We start from the raw sequence: 21,966 nt of genomic DNA on the forward strand, positions 1-21,966 counted from the left end.
TCCCCTGGTGCGAGGGGCAGCGCGAATGGAAAGAGCTGGATTTCAGCCTGGGAATCGTTCAGAGGGATGGAGGAAGTTTGTTGTTATTTACGGCTGTGCGCGGCGTTGGGCCCCTCGCTGCAAAAAAAAAAAAAAAAAAAAAAAAAAAAAAAAGGCACCGAGGCCCCGGAGCGCGTCCAGAGAAGGGCAGAGGGGGGCTCGGGGAGAACTCATGGCTCCCTGCAGCTCCTGGGGGCTGGGAGCGAGGCGGGGGTCGGCCCCTGCTCCCAGGGAACAGCGATAGGACGGGAGGGGACGGCTTTTCACGTTGCGCTGGGGGAATTCAGGTCGGATTTTTAGGGAACGTTTCTTCTCAGAAGGAGCGGTCGGGCCCTGGCACCGGCTGCTCAGGGCGGTGGTGGAGGGACCGTCCCTGGAGATGGTCCAGGGCCGCGGGGATGTGGTGCTGGGGGCCGTGGTCAGCGGGGATGGGGTGGGGTGGGGTTGGTGATTTTGGAGCTCTCCTCCGACCTTCGTGACTCTGTGGTTCTTCCCGAATTCCGATCCGCCCCGGCACTCTCTGCACAGAGATTGCTGCGGTAAATTGTTCGTGCGTTGCCGTAAACGGTGCCAGCGCGGTTCTGATGCTGGAGCTGTAGGTGTCTGTGGGCAGGACCCGGGCATTTCCCACTCCCATGTTTTCCTTCATAGAATCGGAGCCGTAGAATTGTCGGGTCGGAAGGGACCCCCCCAGTCCCCTCCCCTGCCATGGGCTGGGTGCCCCCCACCAGCCCAGGCTGCCCAGGGCCCCATCCAAGGCCTTGTGCACCTGCAGGAATGGGACACCCATGTTTCTGGGCAGCGCTGCCATGGCCTCGCTCCGTCTCAGGAAAGGATTTCGCTCTCTCATCTCACCCCAATCTCCCCTGTTCGCTTGGAAGCCGTTCCTATTGCTGTCAGACCGTGTCAAAAGTCAGTCCCGCTCCTGCTTATGGTCTCCCTTTGAGTACTGGAAGGCCGCACTGAGGTCTCCCTGTAGCTTTCTCCTCTCCAGGCCGATCAAGCCTTGCTCCCTCAGCCTTTCCCCACGCAGAGGCACTCCAGTCTCCTGAGCATCGTGGCGGCCCGAAGTGCCGCTCGCAGCTGAAGTGGTGGTGATGTGCCAGGTCATGCGGAGCGTGGGACGCGGCGAACAGGAGCTGGAACGTGAACCTGCGCTCTCAGGGAGGAGAGGGCCCTAAGAGATGAGCGTAGGGAATTCTGGAGGGAGTTCTTCCGTGTGGTGATTGCACCTTTCTTGGTGAGCTGATGGAGCATCTTGCTGGAGAGAGGATGTCACTGCAGCGGGTTTGGGTGGGAGCTCATAGGAGTGAACGCGCTCTAAGTCGCCTTTGTATCAATCAAAAACATCGAGGGAAAAATGGAATTATGATGTTGTTTTTCTACAACATCCACACTTTCCCAGAGAAGTGTGGATGCCCCATCCCTGGAGGTGCCCATGGGGCCCTGGGCGGCCTGACCTGGTGGGGGGCACCCAGCCCACGCTTGGCACCGGGTGATCTTCAAGGTCCCTTTCAACCCAACCATCCCATGCTTCTGTGATCTTCAAGGTCCCTTTCAACCCAACCATCCCGTGCTTCTGTGATCTTCAAGGTCCCTTTCAACCCAACCATCCCGTGCTTCTGTGATCTTCAAGGTCCCTTCCAACCCAACCATCCCATGCTTCTGTGATCTTCAAGGTCCCTTTCAACCCAACCATCCCATGCTTCTGTGATCTTTAAGGTCCCTTCCGAGCCAACCGTTCTATGATTGAGAGCCATGGTTTCGTGGGGTTATTGGTGGTAGGTGGATGGTTGGACTAAAGGATCTTGTAGGTCTTTTCCAACCTCGCTAATTCTATGATTCTATTCTATGACTGCTTCTTTGAACGACTGGCATGTTCTTATTGCCATGAAGTCTGTAAGAAAGAAAAAAAATCTGAAAAAAAAAAAGAAGAAATAGCCTAAACCCTTGCTTTTAATTCAGGCCACAGTAATTTGGTTCGTCTTTGCTCCGCCGAACCATGAGTGCACCCCTGTCTGCACAGATTCCGTTGTAGCAGTGGCACTTGGCGGTGTCTTCCTGCTTGTCCTCCTTGGAATCAGCCTCAGGGTGGGCTCGGGGATGGAGGCACCAGCGTGGTGGGGTCTTTGTTGGCTCTCCCCCATCGTCTGTGTAGGGATCGTGGTGTGCTTCAGGCGGAGCTGTTTCTCAGACTGCTGGGAAACGTGCGTTGCGGGCAGGTTGGGGCTGATGGACGAGTGTCCTCCTCTCGCAGAGGACGCTGGTTGCAACACACCTCGGTGAACTTCCCGGTCCTCGCTCCTCCTCAGCCGTGTGAATAGTGACAGCCTTGCCTTGGTTCACGCGGAACTGTTTTTTCGTTAGCTTTGAAAGGGCGTCTTTGGGATGATAAATGCAAAATTGGCGCCGACGTTTGGCTTGCTCTGTGCTCAGATGGGTACGATCCTGCCCACGAAAGCGGTGCTTTGCGTCTGTCCTCGCCTCTGCGTCTTCTTTGTGCTGTCCCTCGGACTCGCTGGGCTGGTGGACGCGGTTCCTGAGCTCTGGGTCTTGCATCTGATCCGCTCTGCAGCGTCAGCGCTTGCTTCTGCAGCCTGTCCCAGCATCGTGGTTCCCTCGGTGGCAATTGAGCATCCTCAGTTTTTAGGCTTTTCTGGTGAGAAAAGCAAGAGAAAAGAGAAAAAACGAGGCTGTTATCCTATAAGTGGTGTTTCTAGCCCCGCAAGTCTCCAAAGAGGTGTGGTGAAGTCAGAAGAGGAGCGGGGAGCAGAAAGGAGCTCGGTGGGAGGCGTGCAGCAGCTTTTGCACGAGGAAGGTAGAGCTTTGCTCCGAACTTAACACGGGCTTCGAAAAGAAATGGGCCTGTTCGTGGAATGAGCGTGTGTAAAGGCACTGTCTTTGGGTCTTTGGTGGAGATGAGGCTCTGCTGAGTATCCTGGGGGAGACCTGGGGGAGAAGCGTTGTGCTGGACTTGCTGTGGTTGCCCTCTTCCGTTCCGAGCGCCCTGCGGCTGCTGCGGGTTTTCTCTGTCAGCCCCCATCAGCCCGTCCCTAACGAAACCCCGACTCCCCCAGGAGAAAGGTGGAAGCCAGCGGAGGAGTGAGAATCGCCGCGTTACGCAAGGTGGGTGGGGGTGAAAATTGAAAGTCAGTTATGTGCGTGCAGGGGAGGGACCGGGAGGGGAATAAACGGGGATCACGTGGAAAAAACGTGAATGAGAGCACGCGATGGTTGTGAGCGCGCTCCGCTGGAGCAGGTTTGTTTCCAAGGGCGTAAACAGGATTCTGGGGGAAGGCCGTGGCGTGGAGGTGGTTTTGAATGGAAGGAATGGAGGGGTGGCATGGTTTTCTCCTGGACCAGCATTTCCCACGTCCCGTTCTGATGCTGTTTTGCTCTGGATCCAGTGAGACGATCCATCTGCCTCTGGCATTGCTGAGTGACACCGCCGCGCTTCCTTCCTTGGCTGGAGAAGTGAATGTGCCTTCCTCTCTTCCCAGCGGTGCTCAGCCGTCTTCTGTCCGCCCCTGCTCCTTTTTGGTTGTCCCAGTGTGGGATGCTGTCTGTTCCGAGCCTGGGTTTTCCGCGGTGGTGGCTGAACTCTGCTTGCTTGAAGGGATGGATGAAATCAGTGCTCGGAGCACCTCGCCGCAGGGATTTGCCGCCGGGTGATACGGCGTGGTTTAAAGGAAAGGGATGCATTTTTATTTGAGAAGGTCCCTGTGCTCCTCATTGGGTGCCTGAGTTCCAGAGGAGGACGTGCCTTGCTCTGGGCTGACTTCTGCTCTGCCTTGCTGGCGTAGTCCACAATGTGGAGTTCGGAGGCGCTGATCTCACCGGCAAGGGATGGATCGTAGCATCGTAGAACGTCTCCCGTCGAAGGGGACCCGTAAGGATCCACACAGGACCACCCAGAACGAAGGCACCGTGGCATTCGGACCCTTGGAGGTGGTGGATGGAGCAGAGCGTGGTGTGTGGGGCCCAGATCTGGACTCGGTGATCCTTGTGGGTCTCTTCCAGTTGGTGATATTCTGCGACTCGTTCCTTTCTGGTGAGATGGCCGCCTCTGAACCGCTCCCTACGTGGGTCGGGTGTCTTCTGCTGAGGAGTGCTCGGGTTTGGGGCACGGGGAGGCACCGGGGAGAGGTCAGGAGGCACCTGGGTGGAGCGGAGATGGGGACCTGGTGGAGGAGGAGGAGGGGGTGGAGCTGAGCAGGGACTGCAGATAATGAGCGAGGTGGGGGGGTGGGAGGAGGCCTCTGCTGGAGTCGGCAGCAGCATGCAGCGGGACGAGGGGACCAGGGACGAGGGGACCAGGGACGAGGGGACCAGGCGCTGGACGGACACGTGGACGGGAAGAGCTGTGAGTTGGGGAGGGGGGGGAAAGAGGAAGGCTGTAGCTGGCTGGATCGCAGCGGTGGCTCTGGAGAGGTGTGCCCTGGGGATGTCTGGTTGAGGGGATGCGGCTTCCCCGCTTCGCTTTGTCCTTAAAAAACTCCCCTGGCCAATTGTGTCTGGTTCAGAAGGCGTCTTGTGTCCTGCTGCCTGGCGAGCTGTTTCCATCACCTCGCACTGAAGAGCAGAGGAGGTGCACGCCTGGCTGGAGCAGCAAGGAGGAGGGCAGCCCTGCAGACCCTGCAGATCCCGTCCTGTCGCTGTTGGCCTGGTGGCAGAAGGCCACTCCTGTTGGGTTACAGTTTGCCCGGGCTCAGAGCATCGCTGTCCTTTGTCCGGAGCGGGACAAAACCCGAGAGCCGCGTTTGTCACTTTCCCAAGACGAGGTGCGGCCTCCGAGCCTAATGAAGCTTTTTTAATTTTCCGGCATCTGCGGCTTGCGAGGAGGATCGCGTCTTTTATTTACTTGCATGGCGGAGTGGGGCTGCTCCTTTTAATCTGACCGTGCTAATAGCCCTTCCCTGAGAAAGCCGGGAGCCGTGAATCACCCATCGGTGACGGCCCCGGTGCTGCACCCTGCTCGGTGAGGCCCGGCACGCTCAGCGCCCGGCGAGGGCCGCAGCGGGCACCGCTGCATCAGGGCTGCACGCCGTGCTGGGGAGCAGAGCCAGCCAGGAAACTGGTTTGGCTTGATTGTCTATGGTTAATGTGTACACAGGGATGTGGGTTTGGTGCTCCAGAAAGCCGACTTGCTGGGCGTGCTGCTGCCCAGATGGCAAACAGCGCAGGCAGCGTCACCCTCATCCTCCTCTCTGTGCTGTAAGCCTCTGTCTTCTAAATCCTGGGTGGTGGCAGGGTAAGGTCCGGGCCTGGAGAATCAGCTCGGTTAGGGGAGAAGAGAGCTCGTGCAACTCCAGGGCGTACAAACAAGAAAACAGGCTTGAGGAGCAAGGAAGGGATTTTGTGCAGACCACCAAGAACCAACCGTTTGCAGGCACCTCTCTGCGAGCTCCAGGGTGTGCGAGCTCCAGGGTGTGCAAGCTCCAAGGCATGTGGGTGCCTTCATTGGGTGTGGGTTGTAGGCTGCTGCCCTGGGTGCTCCTCGGAAGGAGCTGGGCTCTTGGAGGAAGTCGGAGTGAGCGCAGCAGGGAGGCGAGAAGCTGCGAGGTGAGGTTCAGTGGAGCAAAAGGTTTCGGTGCTGCCTCTCACCCGCGCTTCCCCTGCGTTGGGGTCAGTGCTACGGAGTGAGGGCATGGGTGGAAGCACCCACTCGGTTTTTCCTCCGGGTTCAGCGATCTCATAGTTGTCAGCCTCCAGACGTGGCTCTGTAGCGTGGCTGGCAGCGTCTTCTGTCTGCGGCTGCGTGGGACGAGTTTGCACCTTTGGGTTTTTCCTGTTCCTCAGCGGTACCGCTGGCAAAGCTTTGCCTTCTCTTGCTCCTTGTCATGGGCACCGCCTCTAATGGAATAAACGGAGATCGCAGTGGCCCTGCAGCTCGTTTGGAAATTACCTGATCTGCTCGCATCTCTGAGATCTTTCCTTGTTGCCTTCGGCTACTCTCTGAGCACCTGCCAGGGACGATCGGGATGATGTTTAATGGATGAGCAGGGGTTAACCTCCTTCGGTCTCGTCCGACCTGCTGTGCGTGTTCCCCTGGCTGTTCCCAAACTTCATGGGATCGCACGACAATTGAGGCTGGCATCAGGCCCAACCCCCTGCTGTAGCAGGGATACCCAGAGCAGGGATACCCAGCACCACGTCCCGGCAGCGGCTGAGCATCTCCGAGGAGGAGACCCTGCAGCCTCTGGGCAGCCCGTGTTGGTGCTCAGCCACCCGCACAGTGCGGTGCTTCCTGGTGGGCAGAGGGAGTCTCTTGTGCCGCAGCTGGTGCCGCTGCCTCTTGTCCAGGTACTGGGCACCGCTGACCAGAGCCTCCTCCATCCTCTGTGGGCATTGCTGGGATCCCCCCAAGCTGCTGCTTCTCGGGGCTGAGCAGCCCCATCTCCTTCAGCTTCTCTTCCCAGCAGAGCTGCTCCAGGCCCTTGCTCACAGCGGTGGTTCTCTGTAGGACAGCCCTCTGTGCGTGGCTGCACCACTGCCGAGCAGAGGAGAGCAATCCCACCGGGATCCCAGGGCCTTTTCTGCCACCTGCTCCCAGCGAGGTGCCCTCAGCGTGTCCTGATGTGGGGCTGCTCCTCCCCAGGGCAGGGCTCTGCACTTTTCCTTACTGAGCTCCACAAAGTGCTTCTCAGCCTTCGTACAGCCCACCCGGGTCCCTCTGGGTGCTGCGAGCCAGCCACTCCCCCCGTTTCATATCTGTGAACTTATTGAAGGTGCACTCCACCCCGCTGTCCAGCTGGGTAACGAAGCTGTCCAATAGGACCCTCTGCAGCGCTGACCCCGGGGGCACGTTGCTCATTCCTGGCCTCCAACCAGACCTTGCACCGCTGACCAGCATCGCTGGGCCTGTCCGACTGGATCTCGGTCCTCCTCGCCATCTCCTCCACGTCGTTCTGTGAATCTGTGATCTTCTCATCCAGCTCAGCAGCTTCTCTTGGAAGATAAGTGGGGACCGAGTGTCAGAGGCAGTACTGAACTGCAGGGAGATGGCAACATCCCCTGCTCCCCTCGTCCATTCATTGCAGGAGGTTACCAGCTCGGCTGGGCATGGCTTCCCCTTGGCGAACCCGTGCTCTGGATGGGTTTTACCCTCTTTCACGTGTCCAGGATTTGCTGTTGGCCTCCTCCCCGAGGGCTGAGGTGAGGCTGAGCAACCTGTCGTCCCCTGGTCCTCCTCTTGCCCTTCTTGAAGGTTGGAGTGGCATCGTTTTCCTCTAGCTTCCAGACCCAGGGTTTGGACGGCCTTGGGTTTGGACGGCCTTGGGTTTGGACGGCCTTGGGTTTGGACGGCCTTGGGTTTGGACGGCCTTGGGTTTGGACGGCCTTGGGTTTGACGGCCTTGGGTTTGACGGCCTTGGGTTTGACGGCCTTGGGTTTGACGGCCTTACCTCCACGTCTCCTCGACAGAAACACGGATGAGGCATGGAACAGCAGCGAAGGAGCGTGGTGGGTCCTCAGATGCTCTGTGCAGGGCAGAGGGGTGTGCATAGCTCTCAGTTGTGCTGTTCTCTGTGGTTCCCGACTCCTCCTCCAGCCATTTCCAGTTCAGGGCATTTCGTGGTGTCTGAGCTGCTCCCTGGAGAGCTGCTTTGACACCTTCCTATTTCTGTTCTTCCTGTCCACGGAGACTGTCTTTGCCTTTTGCCTGAGGATCTCCCGCTCCCTCTTTCCACAAAGGGACGCTTCACTCTTCCTAAAACCTTTTCCAGCCCCAAAATGCGCTCCTCTGGACCCCAGGATTGTGATTTGCTGTGCTGTGGTCACCCTGCTCACTGTCCGCTCATACACTTGGCCGTGTCTGCCCTGTCTGCTTCCCAGCTCCAGGATTAGAGCTGATTTGTGCTTTCATTTGGTTCAGTGTCTTTGTTTTTATTCTACTTACCGAAGTTGCTTGCAGTGCTGGAGATGTCTGCTGTGTCAATGCACGGGGCGATGTGATTTCAGCTGCAAGAAAACGCGTTCCTACTTGAAACAATTGGAACAGGTTATTGTCTGACTCTTGGCATTGTTCCCCATGGCTAACATTTGTGACATTACAGATAAGGAAATTGCCTTGGTAATCGCTGGCTGGCTCTTCTTTGGTCAGAAAATGGCTGAGGAGGAGGAGGTGGTGGTGAATCAGGCCCCTGTGTGACACCGGTGTGGAGGGTGCTGTGCTGGGGGGGGTTCTGTGGGGGGGATGGGGAGGTGGTAGGATGGGCGAGAAAGAGGATGGGTCTGGGGAGTGAATGGGTTTCTGCTGCTTCACTTGAGATGCGTTGCCGCAGTTCTGTAAGAAAACAGAACAACAACAACAACAAAAAAAACCCCCAAACCCACAGCTCTTCGCAAGAGCGGAGCGCTAATTGTGGTGATCTAATTCTGACTTGGGGATTTCCTCTCTGCAACTCTGCCTTCGTTTGTTGTTTCGTTTGGACCAGAGATTCCGCTTTGCTCCTGCATCAAATTCTTGGGCATTGTTGCTTGTCTGCAGCCCCAACAGTTGCTGCATTTCCCCCCCCGGGGGGGGGGGCTGCATTCCTCCGTCCCGCTTTAATGCCTAGGAAGAGGCAGCTGGCTGAGCGCTTGGCTTGGAGAGACAGCTCGCTTTGTCTCGGCTGGAATGCGCTCCTGATGGCGAAACACTTTTATATATTTGAAGTGCATTCCTCCGTGGGGTTAAATAGTCGGAAATCCGGCCGGGTTGCGTTACGGAGGGCTGCGGTGCAGGCGGGGAGCGGCCTACCTGCACGTGGCTCCCATCCCGGCTGCGGCCTGGTGCTGGCGGGCCTGGAGCTCGGCTGTTGCAGAGCAGCTTCTCCTTGGGACTGCGGGGCTGCTCCCTTTCGGGTGTTGCAATGCATGCTCGCGGTCAGAAGAGGCCAAAGCTGCTTTGGTGAAGGACGGGACGCTGCCGGAATTGGATTTGGTGTGCGGGAAGAGATGCCTTGTTTGGGATGGCAAACAGACGCGTGTCCGCTGCCCGTGGTCTTGTGCCTGCTCGGGCACAAGGGGTCTCTGAGGAGCCCGTGGTGTGAGGTGCTCACCAGTGGTGGTAGCAGAGCCCGGTCATTCCGGTGGGAGAACAGCACTGAGACCACCACGTCCGGCTGCTGACCGCTCTGCGCCGTGCTCACGGACCATGCCGCATCTCCGCAGTTCTTGGACACCTCCAGGAATGGTGACCTCCCCCCTTCCTTGGGCAGCCTGTGCCAGCACCTGACCGCTCTTTGCAGAGGAAATTCTTCCTGATATCCAACCTGTAGGTCTCCTGGAGCAACGTGAGGCCATCGCCCCTTATCCTACTGCTGTTAGCTGGGAGCAGAGGCCGACCCCCACCTCCCAACAACCTCCATTCAGGGAGTGGTGGGGAGCAGTGAGGTCTCCCATAGGGACTGGTAAGGTCTCTTGGCATCAGGGCTTCCCTGCAAACCTGGTGCTGCCTCTCCCCTGGAGCTCCGTGCCATTCTAATCTCTTGGTTATGGAGGTCGGATTTTTGACCTGTGCTCCTGTTTAAGTCCATTAATCTCACTCCGTTTCAGGGAGAACACATTTCTTTTCTTTTCTTGCACCTCACCATTCTGGGAATACGTATTGTGTTGCTGGAATGGCTTCTCCCAGGGCAGGGAAAGGTGTGTGCTGAGTTGTGCTCTGGATGAGACCCAGCAGGCCGCGCTGTGCTGTGCTGTGCTGCGGGTGGGCTGCTCCTGCTCTGCTCCAGGGCCGACTTTCTGTCCACGAATCCAGCTGCGGGTGGAAGCCTTTCTGGTTCTGTGGCCTCATCCGTAATGGAGTTGGCTTTGAGCGCAGCGACTTGGAAGGACCAAGCTCAGCCTTAAAGGTGATCAGCTCCCAAGCGCTGTGCTTTGTAGTTGTGCTCCCAGCTCGGCGTGGATCTCTCCCATGCAGCTGCCTTTCCCCAGAGGCGATCCCGCTGGCACCGCCATCAAAGCTGGGCTCTTCCTTTCATCGCAGGTGGAGGAGGAGGAGGAGGAGGAGGAGGAGGAGCCCCGGCCTGTTCACGCTTCTCATGGTGGGTTTGACACTTGCTCCACGCGTTGCCACTTTGGCAGCAGGGCCGTCCCTCTGCGCTCTGGTTTTGCCGTGAGCACCCTGCGGAGCTGCTTGCACTGCTCACACTTCTCCCCATGGCAGCCGAGTGCTGGGCCTTGGTTCTGGCTGGGGACGGACGCGGAGCTCTGCTGCGTGCTGCTGTGACCCCGCTTCTTGGGGCATGGGAACCAGGTCCCGGGCTCGTGAATCACCGGGAGAGTTGTAATTACCTTCCTGCTCCGGAGTCTGATCTGGCCTTTAATTAAAGATGTGCCGTCCTGCTGAAGGCGGTGGGGCTGTTCCAGCAGCAGGGCTTGACAGCTGGACTTGAAATTCTCCTAAGAGTGATGAGATGTGGGGAGGAGCTGTCCTTATCGCTGCGCTGGGAGGGCTGGAAGACGAGCAGGAGCTGTGCCTGGAACCCCTCCCTCTTGGCTTGGAAGCGCAGAAGCACGCTGGCATCATCGCCTGATCCATTGCCTCTGGCTCTGGGCCTTTGTCCCCAGGGCAGCCGTGGTTGTTTTTGAGGAAACAAGGAGAGGTCCAAGCCCCAGCACTTGGCTCTGGAAGCTTAGAAGGCGCTGCTGGTTCTGACTGATGGAGCAAGAATGCTCTGTGCAATTCTGCAAAGACTGCTCACACGGTGAGGCCGGCTCCTGGTCTCCAGATGGACAAGTTGTTGCTCCCTTATCTGAGTAGCATCGCAGGCACGGTCATTGTGGTTGTGTGAGTCGGGCGCTGGGCTCCTCTTCCTCTGACGTGCACCTGGCCTTGTTCTGCAGTGCTGCAGCCCCAGGACCTTGGGCAGCACTCTTCTCTGTTGGGTGTTCTTTTGGAGTCTGCTTGTAGCAGAGCACTACCTGGTGAGTGGTGGTAGTCAGGGCCCCGGTGTCTGGATGGAGACGACGCGGTGACGGGCCTGAGGGATGGGATGTCATCCAGGGAGAGCACAGCAGCAGGGCTGCTTCGCTGCGTCCCTTCGGAGCAGGCCGGGGGAGCTCCTTGCCCACCAACCCTATGGGGGTAGCTGGCTTTCCAGGTCTGCCCTCGGGATTTTGTCGTTTGTGGGAGATGACGTAGCCGAGTGGCATTTCAGGGGGTTTGTTCTGATCCTTTTATCCATTGTCCTTTCCCCTTTTTTTGCATTTTCCACTTCTCGATTCCTCTGAATAAGCGAGCAGAGGGAGGAGGCACGGTGCTGCCGAGCGTTGCCCTCAGCAGAAGGGAGCCCCTGGGGGTGCTGTCCCATCCTGGCATCACGCTCTGGAAGCCGCTGGTCCCCGAGCTGTCCCAGTGCTCCATTAACCCTTTGTTCACGTCCTGGGGCTTCGCCGCAGTCTCGGTGTTAATGCTGGGAGCTTCACAGATCGGAGCTGGCAGCCCGTGGCTGGGATGGCTGTGCTCTTTGCCAGGTGACAAGCTGTCTGATGGCCGGGACCGGGGAGCGGTGGTGAGCAGAGTTCTGTCCCGCCGGCGGATGGTCACGAGCAGTGTTCCCAGGGGCTGGTACTGGGGACAGCCCCATTGAATATCTTTATTGACAATCTGGACAAGGGCGTCGATCCGCCCGGGAGAAGGAAGGCCCTACAGGGAGAACTGGATAAACTGGATCGCTGGGCCTAAGAACGAGGGATGAAGTTCAGCAAGACCGAGTGCCAGGTCCTGCTCTTTGGCCACGACAACCCCAGGCATCGCTACAGGCGTGGGGCAGAGTGCTTGAAAGCTGTGCCGAGGAAAAGGATCTGAGGGTGTTGGTCAAGTGCTCGGCTGAGCACGAGCCAGCAGTGTGCCCAGGAAGGCCAGCAGCATCCTGGCTTGTGTCAGAAACAGTGCAGCCAGCAGGAGCAGGGAGGCCATCGTCTCTCTGTGCTGGCCCTGGTGAGGCCGCACCTCGAGCGCTGTGCTCAGCGCTGGGCCCCTCACTGCAAGAAAGACACCGAGGCCCTGGAGCGCGTGCAGAGAGGTTGGAGCGAGGTGGGGGTCGGCCTCTGCTCCCGGGACGAGAGGTGATGGCCTCACTTTGCGCCCAGGGAGGTTCAGATTGGATATTAGGAACAATTCCTTCTTGGAAAGGGAGATCAGGCATCGGCACAGGCTGCCCAGGGAAGTAGGGGAGTCACCTGCCCTGGAGTTGTTCCAGAACCGTGGCACTTGGGGACACGTGGCCATGGTGGGTATAGGCTGGGGTTGGACTTGACGATCTCTGTGGCCTTTTCCAACCTCAACGATTCTGTGATTCTCTGACACGCCGCCCAGGGAGACTGCGAAGCTCCCGTCCTTGTTGATATTCAGGCCCACCTGGGCACAGCGGTGGGCAGCCCCCTGCAGCTGACCCTGTCTGTGCAGCCTGACCTCCAGGGCTCCCTTCCAGCCTCAGCTGTTCTCTGTTTCTGCTGGAGCTGCCCCAGCAACGCTGCATTTGGGAACCTGCATCCCTTGCTCGCTGCCCTCGCCGTGCACTCCTTTGGAGTTTTCTGTTTCATCTCAGTAGAGACGCGCAGTCGTTAATTTGCCGTGGCTTTTGCCGGCTGCGCGAAACAAGGTTAACGGTGATTAGAAAAAGGGATAATTACCGCTCTCCGAAGAGACGCTGGCTTGGGCTTTGGCTCTTAGTCCCAGTAACAGTTTTAAAATTAATTTGTTCTCTTTCTGCTGTCACTTGTCTGCAGCCGTGCTCCTTGACTTTGGCTGCTGGAGCCATCGGCTCCCAGGTCACCAAGGGGTGAGCCGGGCGTTGCATCCGGTGCGTGCGGTGCTGCCAGCTCTTGATTCCACCACGCTGTCGTGCCTTACTTCACCCTGACTTTGCAAGCCTGGAGGCAATGACAGATGGTTCTGGTCAGTGTAGACGTAGGGGGCCACTTGCCCTCTGCGTAATTTTCTTTTCTTGCAGGTACAAAACCTTAATTCTTGCATGGAAGCGCCACGTTCTACGTCTCACCCGGCGGCCTCTGGCTGGTTTGAATCCTTGTCCGATCAAAGTGTGGTGTTCAGGTCCCGTTCCCCTGCCTCCTAGGAAGTGGAACGTGTAGCCTGCTGTTTTGCTGTTTGCTGAAGGGAAACTTGTGCACCGGGATCTGGTGCTGCTCCGTCAGCGTTGGGTCAGGAGGAAGGGAGAGGTGTAAGAAAGGTAGCGCACGGAACAGGGCGTTGTGCAAGATTCTGTTCAGCAGGAGACTCCAGAAGAAGCAAAGCTAATTGGGTGGGAAGAGCTAATTGGGTTGTCAGAGTAGCATGATCCTGAGGGTTGTTCTGCAGGTGGCTTCACGAGCATTTGCAGTAATGCAGGTGCGCTGGTGCAGAGGCGATAAAGAATTCCTACGTGTCTTGCAGTACAGCATGACTTTATTCCAGTAAACTCTATTTTACCTTTTCCAGAAGCATGCACAAGTGACCTGAGGCTGCTCACAGCACGCAGCAGCTCGGGCTGTGGATGTTCCCTTCCCTTTTGTTGTTCTCCAGTGGCAGACTCTTCCCCAGCTCAACACAATGTCTTGCCTGGAATTTCCTTGCGTTCTAAAATTAGGGGAAGGATCCAAGGAACAATAGCAAATCACCCTCTCCATCTCCTGCTCTGGCTCGGGGCTTTGTTGTCATTTAGACTTTCCCCTACTTCCTCGCTTCTTAAACTGATTTTTGCATTAGATAAACCGAATTAAGAAGGGCTCTCGCGCTGTTTGACGTCAGAAGGGCTTTGCTTTTCTCCTGCCGAGCTTTCGGTCCGCGGCGGAGAAGTGTCTGCAGTCAGGTGAGGGACCTCAGCGTGGTCCCTTCTGTGGGGCAGGCTGGTCTGTGCATCTTTTCCATGATCTCTGGAGGAGGCTCAGGTTGGGTATCAAGGAAAGGTTCTGCACCAGAGGGCAGCGGGCACGGCCCCGAGCTGCCGGAGCTGGGGATGCTGTGGGGCGGTGCTGCGTGCTGCTGTGGGCTGGACTTGGTGGTCCTCACGGGTCCCTTCCAGCTGGGAGTGTGACGGTGTGTTCGTCGCTTCATCGTCACCCGTTGGTTCCCAGTGCTTTTTCTTTCAGGGTCGGTCATCTGAAACTCTGAGCTCTGACCCAGAGCGCTCTGTGGTGTGGCAGAAGCCAAACGCGTACGGGCAGAGACTTCAGTGCTATCACGGATGCGTGGGACAGGCTCTGGATCTGCCTGTGGGCTATAGGTAAACTTCCTAAAGCTGCCTGACCTTCTGCAGCGGCTCGTGATGGTTGGTTTGTTATCCCAGCTGCTCCGACGCAATCCAGGAAATGCAGCAAACGCCGCAGCTTGGTTCCCATCCTGTCCCGTATCCCATGTCCAACAGCAGAAGCAGCTGTGGGATTGTTGGGGCTGATGATTGTAATAGAGCGTGTTTGGTAAACGTACTGAGAGCTGTTAAGGGCTGGAAAGAGGGTGACTGATTGAGTCTTCCAGCTTACCAACAAATAATTCCTTTCTGAGGACAAAGGTGTGAGGAAGTCGGGTGTTGTTGGACGGGCAGACCTCTCAGGGTCACTCTGAGTCCACGTTTCTATGACAAATGTTTGCTTTCCTCCTCCAGTTCTTGGTTCCTGGGTCCTGCAGACAGTTTAGAATCTAACGAGGTTGGAAAAGACCTCCAAGATCATCCAGTCCAACCATGCACCTACCACCAGTAACCCCACTAAACCATGGCTCTCAACGCTAGATCTAAACGTTTCTTGAACACCTCCAGGGTCGGTGACTCAACCACCTCCCTGGGCAGCCCATTCCAGCGCCTGACCACTCTTTCAGAAAAGTAGTGTTTCCTAATGTCCAGCCTAAATCTCCCCTGGCGCAACTTGAAGCCATTCCCCCTCGTCCTGTCACTGTTACAAGAGAGAAGAGGCCGACCCCCAGCTCCCCACAACCTCCCTTCAGGAGTTATAGAGAGCCATGAGGTCTCCCCTGAGCCTCCTCTTCTCCAGGCTGAACAATCCCAGCTCCCTCAGCCGCTCCTCATCAGCCCTGTGCTCCATTCCCCTCCCAGCTCCGTGCCCTGCTCTGCCCACGCTCCAGGCCCTCAATGTCTTTCTTGCAGTGAGGGGCCCAACACTGGACACAGCCCTCGAGGTGCGGCCTCACCGGGGCTGAGCACAGAGGGACAATGACTTCCCTGCTCCTGCTGGCTGCACTATTGCTGATCCAAGCCAGGATGCCATTGGCCTTCTTGGCCACCTGGGCACACTGCTGGCTCATGCTCAGCCCAGCATCGACCAACACCCCCAGCTCCGTTTCCTCCATGCAGTCTTCCAGCCACTCTGCCCCAAGCCTGTAGCGTTGCCTGGGGTTGTTGCGGCCGAAGTGCAGGACCCGGCACTTGGTCTTGTTGAACCTCATCCCATTCCTTCAGCCCAGAGATCCAGCCTGTCCACATCTCTCTGCAGGGCCTTGCTACCCCCAGGCAGATCGACGCTTCCTGCCAGCTCGGTGTTGTTGTTTACTCTTTTTCCAGTCCGGGAGGTAGGAATGTTTCCCTGCTGGTTGGGAACCTGTCACTGATGTCCTGACGAGACGTACTGCCTGAAGCATCTGCTGTACAGTGAGGATGGGAGTTTGGTCGGGATGTCCTCTTGTTTTTCTCCTTTGCTGGCTTCTCTGAACCATGCCTTGAGCATTGCAGGTCTGCTGGCAGTTGCTTTGCAGTGACCTCTGCCTTGTGCTGCACTTGAATGCCTCGTTGGGTGCTCTGCTTCACTTTGCATCTTACGAGGGAAGGAGAAGGGCAGTGGTGTGATGGAGGTGCGAAATGAATCATTAAGCTAACCTCACCAAATGACAACTTTCACCCTTGTCTCTGTAGGCTGTCATTGGGGTTCCCATCTGTGCAGCAATGCAATTCAAGGACTCGCCGGGGCAGATGTTGCGAGGAGATGATGGCTGTCCCCAGCGATGGATGCTCGGGTTTGCCCTGAGGTGAGAATGGCTCGCAGAGCTCTGCTGACCCACTTCTGTTCTCTTTCTGTCCCAGCCTTTCTTTAGGCTTCTGAACCTGCGTAAACTGGGCCTGAGTGACAATGAGATCCAGAGACTTCCCCCCGAGGTGGCCAACTTCATGCAGCTGGTGGAACTGGACATCTCCCGCAACGGTAAGGTCAGAGCTCCGTGCCTCGCAGCACCACGTCCCTGCACTTCTGCTCTGAAAGAGGCATTTCCCTTTCACAGTGCTGCAGCGATCCATCGTGGGGCCAGAGCTGTGAACATTCCCTTGTCTTGCCATGTCTCAGGCTGCTGCTGGTCCTGGCTGTCCCGTTTTCCACACGACAGGCTCTTCTCAAGCCTCTATTTCTTTCACGTCTTTCTTTCTTTTTTTTTTTTCCCCTAGACATTCCAGAAATTCCAGAAAGCATCAAATTCTGCAAATCCTTGGAGATCGCAGACTTCAGTGGGAATCCCCTTTCCAGGTAGGAAGGTGCACGCAGCCCTTTGGTGCAGCTGGGAACGAGAGCCAAAGTTCCTCATCCTTCCTCTGGTCTGCATCTTGCAGTCGCCTTCCCTTTGCCAAAACCTTTGCTTGTCTGCTCCCTGTCACGTGGGACATTAAGCATAGGGAAGAGCTGGTGCAAGCCCCCTCTTCTGCAGGGTCTGTGGTTTGGGCTGATGAGGCTTTGCTCGTGTCCGTGCCCCTGGTGTGAGTGGCAAGGACTTCTGTCCTCCTAGAACAGCTTAGTTCCTCTCTCCCTCCTTCACCGTGCTGCACAAAGCAGAGCGGGTGGGGACTGATTGGATTACAGAGGACTGTAGGAAGGCTGCATGTTGTCATTCGTTATCTGTCGGACCTTTTTGCTCATTGCTTTATTTATAGCTTAGGATGTCCATCCTTTGAAATTGTTGGGTTGTTCTGGTATTGCAGCGGCCAGAACTATGCCCAAGAACGGCGCTTTGCCTTCTCTTTAGTCTTCTGCCTCTATGGCTCTGAATTGGCAGAGTTCTGGCTTTTCTGCCTTGAGGAGCCACGCTTGCAGGCACCGATGTTGTGGTGTATTTCTGCCTGGAGATAAGTGCCTGTCTGCCTCCATATGCCCGCTGCTCTTTATACTCCTGGGCAGGTGCTTCCCAAATCGCGTTTAAATAGATTTAAATCTCTGCTTCCCTCTGGTGGTACCAAGCACTGACTGAAGGCGAGAAGCTTCTCAGTCCTTAGGGATCTCCAAACACGGGAGTGACATGTAGTACCCCAGGCACTGCTAACCCTGCAGTGATCTGTCAGTTTCTGTGGCTCCGAGTTGGAAGATGTGTGTCGTTTGCTCCAGGAGCAGCTGATGAACAGGAAAGGATTTCTGCTCTTTCCTCACTTTGTGGTACCTTGAAACTGTTTTGATAACGCTGCCTGGTTCCAGGGAGTGCAGCAGTATCCCTGGCTGAGCATTTGGATGAGTAGCTCACCCTCCCTCCTTTCAAGTTTCAGTGATGACGTGGCACAGTCTGGGGTTCATGCTTAAATACTGCAGAGGCACGTTTGTCGCTTGGACGTGCAGTGACTTTGGTGCAAGGGAGTGATGTCATCTTGGAAATGGAGCATGTCCTGGGCCAGGGTTGGTTCCTGCTTCTCCCCTTTGCACCTGCTATACCAGTTGGGGTAGGACTGGCTTCTGGGAATCGTAGAGTCATAGAATGGCTTGGGTTGAACAGGAGCTCAAAGATCATCGAGTTTCAACCCCCCTGCTGAGTGCAGGGTCGCCAACCAGCAGACCAGGCTGCCCAGAGCCACGTCCAGCCTGGCCTTGAATGCCTCCAGGGACGGGGCATCCACAACCTCCTTGGGCAACCTGTTCCAGCACGTCACCACCCTCAGAGTGAAAAAATTCCTCCTAATAGCCAACCTAAACCTCCCCTGTCTCAGTTGGAAACCATTCTCCCTTCTCTTATTGCTACCCACCCTTGTAAACAATCGTTCCCCCTCCTGTTTATATGCTCCCTTCAGGTACTGGAAGGCCACAATGAGGTCTCCCCGGATCCTTCTCTTCTCCAAGACTGTGAGCGAGGAGCTCGGCGCTGGGTTTGTGCGCAGCACTGATGGTGTTTTGTTCTGTCCTCTGTTCCCAGGCTTCCTGAGGGTTTCACCCAGCTGCGCAGCCTGGGCCACTTGGCCCTGAACGATGTGTCCCTTCAGAGCCTCCCCAACGACATCGGGAAGTGAGTGTGGCTCTGCTCCTCAGAAAGGAGGGGAAGGTGGGAGCGGGGCTCCGTGTGCTTGCAGGACCTGTGCCCTCCAGCTGCAGTGTGCTGCTCTCCTGAGCGTTCTCTCTGAGCCCCCCCCAGGCATTGTGCTTGTTGGGAAAGGCAACCTCTAAGAAGGTTCCTTTCCTGGATGTCAGCTGCTTGTACTACCCTGCAGTCGGTGTCCCAGGGAAGGAGTAAATCCAGGCCCCTCGAGTCCTCTCTCCTTTTAGGAGTGCCCATTTTCCCCTTTCCAAACAGGTGTGGTTCGTCCGTCCCAAATGATCCCTGCACTTGTGCAGGCCACTGGGGGCTGTCTCAAGGGAAGGGATACGAGTATCTTCTTGTATCTCTGTCCTTTCAGCGAGTCTGGCCTCCTCACTCCCTTTTCTCTTGCAGCCTGGCAAACCTGGTGACTTTGGAGCTACGGGAGAACCTGCTGAAGACTCTACCCACGTGAGTGTCACGTCGCTCCTGCCCGATCAATCCTACTGATCCTTTGTGGACCTGTAGTAAAGAATCTGTCACTTTGCTTGGGAGGGCTCAAAGCTTTGAATAGATCTGCTGCATTTCTCTGAATTTACCCAAGGAGGGAGGGAAATGGTACAAGGCTCAAGAGCAGGGGAAGATACTTGCAGCCTCCGTGTCAGGACTGACTTTGGAACGGACAGGGTTCCGTGAGAATGCTTATTCCTTCCAAGGTAGAACAAAGGATGGTTGTTCTGGAAAAAGAGGAATAAAGTGTTGGGAGAGCTCTGGTTTGAAGCCCATAAGAACTGTCTGCTGCGTCTCCAGCAGCTCTGTCAGCTTGTATTCTGCCTGCCTATCCATCCGGCTAACGCTTACTCCTGTACATGGGAAGGGATTCCACCTGATTTTTGAATAGCAGTGAGTTCCGGGGCCACGCTCTGTCCTCAGTGGCTTTACTGTCACCCTTCCTTAGCATCCCTGCTGTTCGTGGCAAGTATTCAGTCTGGCTGCCTGTGTTCTCTTCCACACTCTCCTGCTTTAAAACGAGGGCAAAAGAAGCATGGGATGAGACAAGTGCTGTAAGCATTTGGGGTTTTCGTCTGCAGCTTCTGCCATAGCTGTGCCTCCCCCTCTGCAGGACGCTGCTGTGACTCACACGTGCTCTTACAGATAGTGATTTTCCTCTGGGATCTGCAGGTACAGGGTTTGCGTGGCGTCAGTTTTATCTACCTGCAGAATCAGCTGAGCCCCTTGAGTCATTTCCAAAGCAGAGCTGAGTCTGCTCTTAGCAGCTCCCAGCCATCGCGCCCGGTGAGCGCACCGTGAAAGAAGCTTAGTTCAGATGAACGCTGTCACCTCATCCCGATGCCGGAGCCGCCAGATCTTTTGTGCACAGCAGTTGGCATTGAAGCCCTGCCACAGAGAGGTCGTGTCCTCTTAATTCACCAGCTGAGGGGAGCCCACGTGGAACAGAGCCGCAGCCGTGAAGGCAGGAGCTGAAGCTGGAGAAGTTCGGATCCGGCGGCAATGCCCGCTGCTGCCTTTGGATGTTTAGTGTTCGTGCAGGCAGAGACACCTCTTTTCTTGTCTAGTTTATCACTGTGGTGGCAATAGCTGCATCCAGAGCTTCCGAGTTGTGGTGAAGAACCATCTCGGTGGCTTTTCACCATCAAGGGCCACCAGCAAGCGTGCAGATCTCGAGAATTCAGGCTGGGACAAAACCCAAGTGGTTTCTGGGAGATCTCCAGTGCCCCGTGTTCCTTTGGTTCCCCGAGTTCCCTGTATGCCAGCTGGAATGGTGTTTGCAGCACGCTCTGAGTTTGGGGGGTTTTTCTCTGGGTGTTAAGTGCAGGCTGGATGCTCGTTCTGCAGTGCAATTCCGGCTTCTTTTCATGTTCCACCATTGACAGGATCATTTCCGAGGCTGGAGGGAGTCTTAAAGGCCAAGGCAATTGGTGTCAGATCTATTAATCAAATACGGGCTCTGTACTTAGTCTGGCTACAAACTGTGCCCAGGGATGACTTCAAACAAGCGCAAGTGATCTTGCCAAAGAGCAGAATGTCTCGTCGAGGCGAATGGCTGCAGAGCTGTGAGTCTGTGACTGCGTGGTTTCTCAGCGTCCTTCTGGCTTTTATTGTTGTTCCAACTTGCCGTGACCTTAACTTATCAAAATGTGAATTCGTTGGTTGGCCTTCAGCTGAGTTCTGAAGCAGCTCGTCCCGTGCAGCGGGGGCTGCTCCTCATCTCTCCCATGTGGGGTGGGACGCATCTCGCCAAGCGTTGGAAGCGTGGCTTACGTTGGTGTGTTCTCATGGGATGGCGAGGGGTGATCTGTACTGGCACACGTTGAAGGACCTCAGAGCAGCTTGAATTGCATGGCTCGCTCGGCCCCGCTTTGGAAGCCAAACTCTGAAGGTGCTAAAGTAGAGTCAGGACTGCTTCATACTTAGAGAAGTCAAAGAGCAAACATGCAGTTACAACACGAGTCCAGGAGCTGGATGCGATGGCCCCCACGGGTCCCTTCCAGCTTGGATTGTTCTGTGATTCTGCAACGAGATGCTGCTGTCCAGCAGAATCCTCCTGACAGTATAACTGATAAACCTTTGCTTGAGTTAATATCTCCAGACCCACCGCTGCAAAAGACAACTTGCTCTTCCCGGGTGGTCCCCTTATTTTACTGCCTGCATCCAGCAGGCCAGACTTCTTATTTCTTATTGCTTTCTCGCATATTTTCAGCCTCCAATACCTTAGTTTGGGTGATGCTGAGATGCAGAGCGGTACTGACAGGTTAATACAGTGATTTCTTTATGAGGACAATCCCTTGCAAAGATAAGGAAAGGTCTGAAGTCTCTCACTGTGGAGCATAGGCACAATGGGTTTGTGCCTCACTGTAAAGCAAGAGCCAGCAAGCCCTGTTTGAGGGAATTGAGCTGGAGCTGATGGGTAGGACTGGAAACTGAGAGCACCCGGGCCAAGTCGGAACAACTGAGTCCTGGTGTCGTGGGGTTGCTTTGATTTCAGCAGTTCAATGTGTTTGGGATGCACAGGGCACCTCTTTGGACTGCTGCTGTCAACTGTGGCTCCTTGCAGGCTTCTTGCAGCACCTTGCCTAGTGATCTCCTTGCCTGTGTGTCTTGACCTCTTCGGAGGCATCATGCCAGTGTCATCCTCCCTCCTCCTAAGCAGCATGGCCATCCCACTGGGGAGCTCAGGGCTGTTAAGTTTTTCATTCCTGCCTCTCCCTGCGACTCCGCTTCCCTTGTCTCCTGGATTTGTGGGGTCCTCTGCTGTTTCCCCTGGTCTGTTGCTCTGTGATCCCCATCCTTGCAACAAAATGGGCAGCAGCGTTGAGGTGTGGCTTGTAGTCTGTCCTGTTTTTGCTCAAGTGATACTTGGTGGTGGGAGGAGGAGAGGGCAGATGGGGGACGGTGGAACCTGTCTGCTTTGGTGCTGCTGAAGGCATTTCCCTGCACAGATGGAAGGTATGGATCAGGAAGGTATCAGTGCCCCTAAAACTGGCTGGCTCAGACGATGAAAGGGGCGGGATTGCTCCATCACGTTTAGGATTTAGACAAAACTGTGTGATTTTTGAGATGGGCGTCCCTGATGCTAACCCTCCGTTCCCTCTTCCTTTCTCTCCTCTCATTTCTACTCTCTGTATCTTGCAGTTCCCTCTCATTCCTTGTCAAGTTAGAGCAGTTGGATCTTGGTGGCAATGACCTGGAAGTCCTGGTAGGTGAGGGATGGTGGG

At 56.1% G+C, this 21,966-nt stretch overlaps 1 protein-coding gene across 22 annotated transcripts in view; it reads left to right on the forward strand.

The window, feature by feature from the left end:
- The window catches only part of SCRIB (scribbled planar cell polarity protein), a 102,656-nt gene that overhangs the window by 552 nt on the left and 80,138 nt on the right, over positions 1-21,966 (forward strand). For all 22 annotated transcript variants that reach the window (XM_021382802.1, XM_021382790.1, XM_021382780.1 and 19 more), the window contains exons 2-6: positions 16,056-16,173; positions 16,410-16,488; positions 18,131-18,220; positions 18,644-18,700; positions 21,884-21,947. In XM_021382802.1, the coding sequence (XP_021238477.1) occupies positions 16,056-16,173; positions 16,410-16,488; positions 18,131-18,220; positions 18,644-18,700; positions 21,884-21,947 (408 nt within the window). The remainder of the gene's footprint in view (positions 1-16,055; positions 16,174-16,409; positions 16,489-18,130; positions 18,221-18,643; positions 18,701-21,883; positions 21,948-21,966) is intronic.

Source organism: Numida meleagris, unplaced genomic scaffold, assembly GCF_002078875.1.
Source record: "Numida meleagris isolate 19003 breed g44 Domestic line unplaced genomic scaffold, NumMel1.0 unplaced_Scaffold290, whole genome shotgun sequence".
NCBI lineage: Eukaryota > Metazoa > Chordata > Aves > Galliformes > Numididae > Numida > Numida meleagris.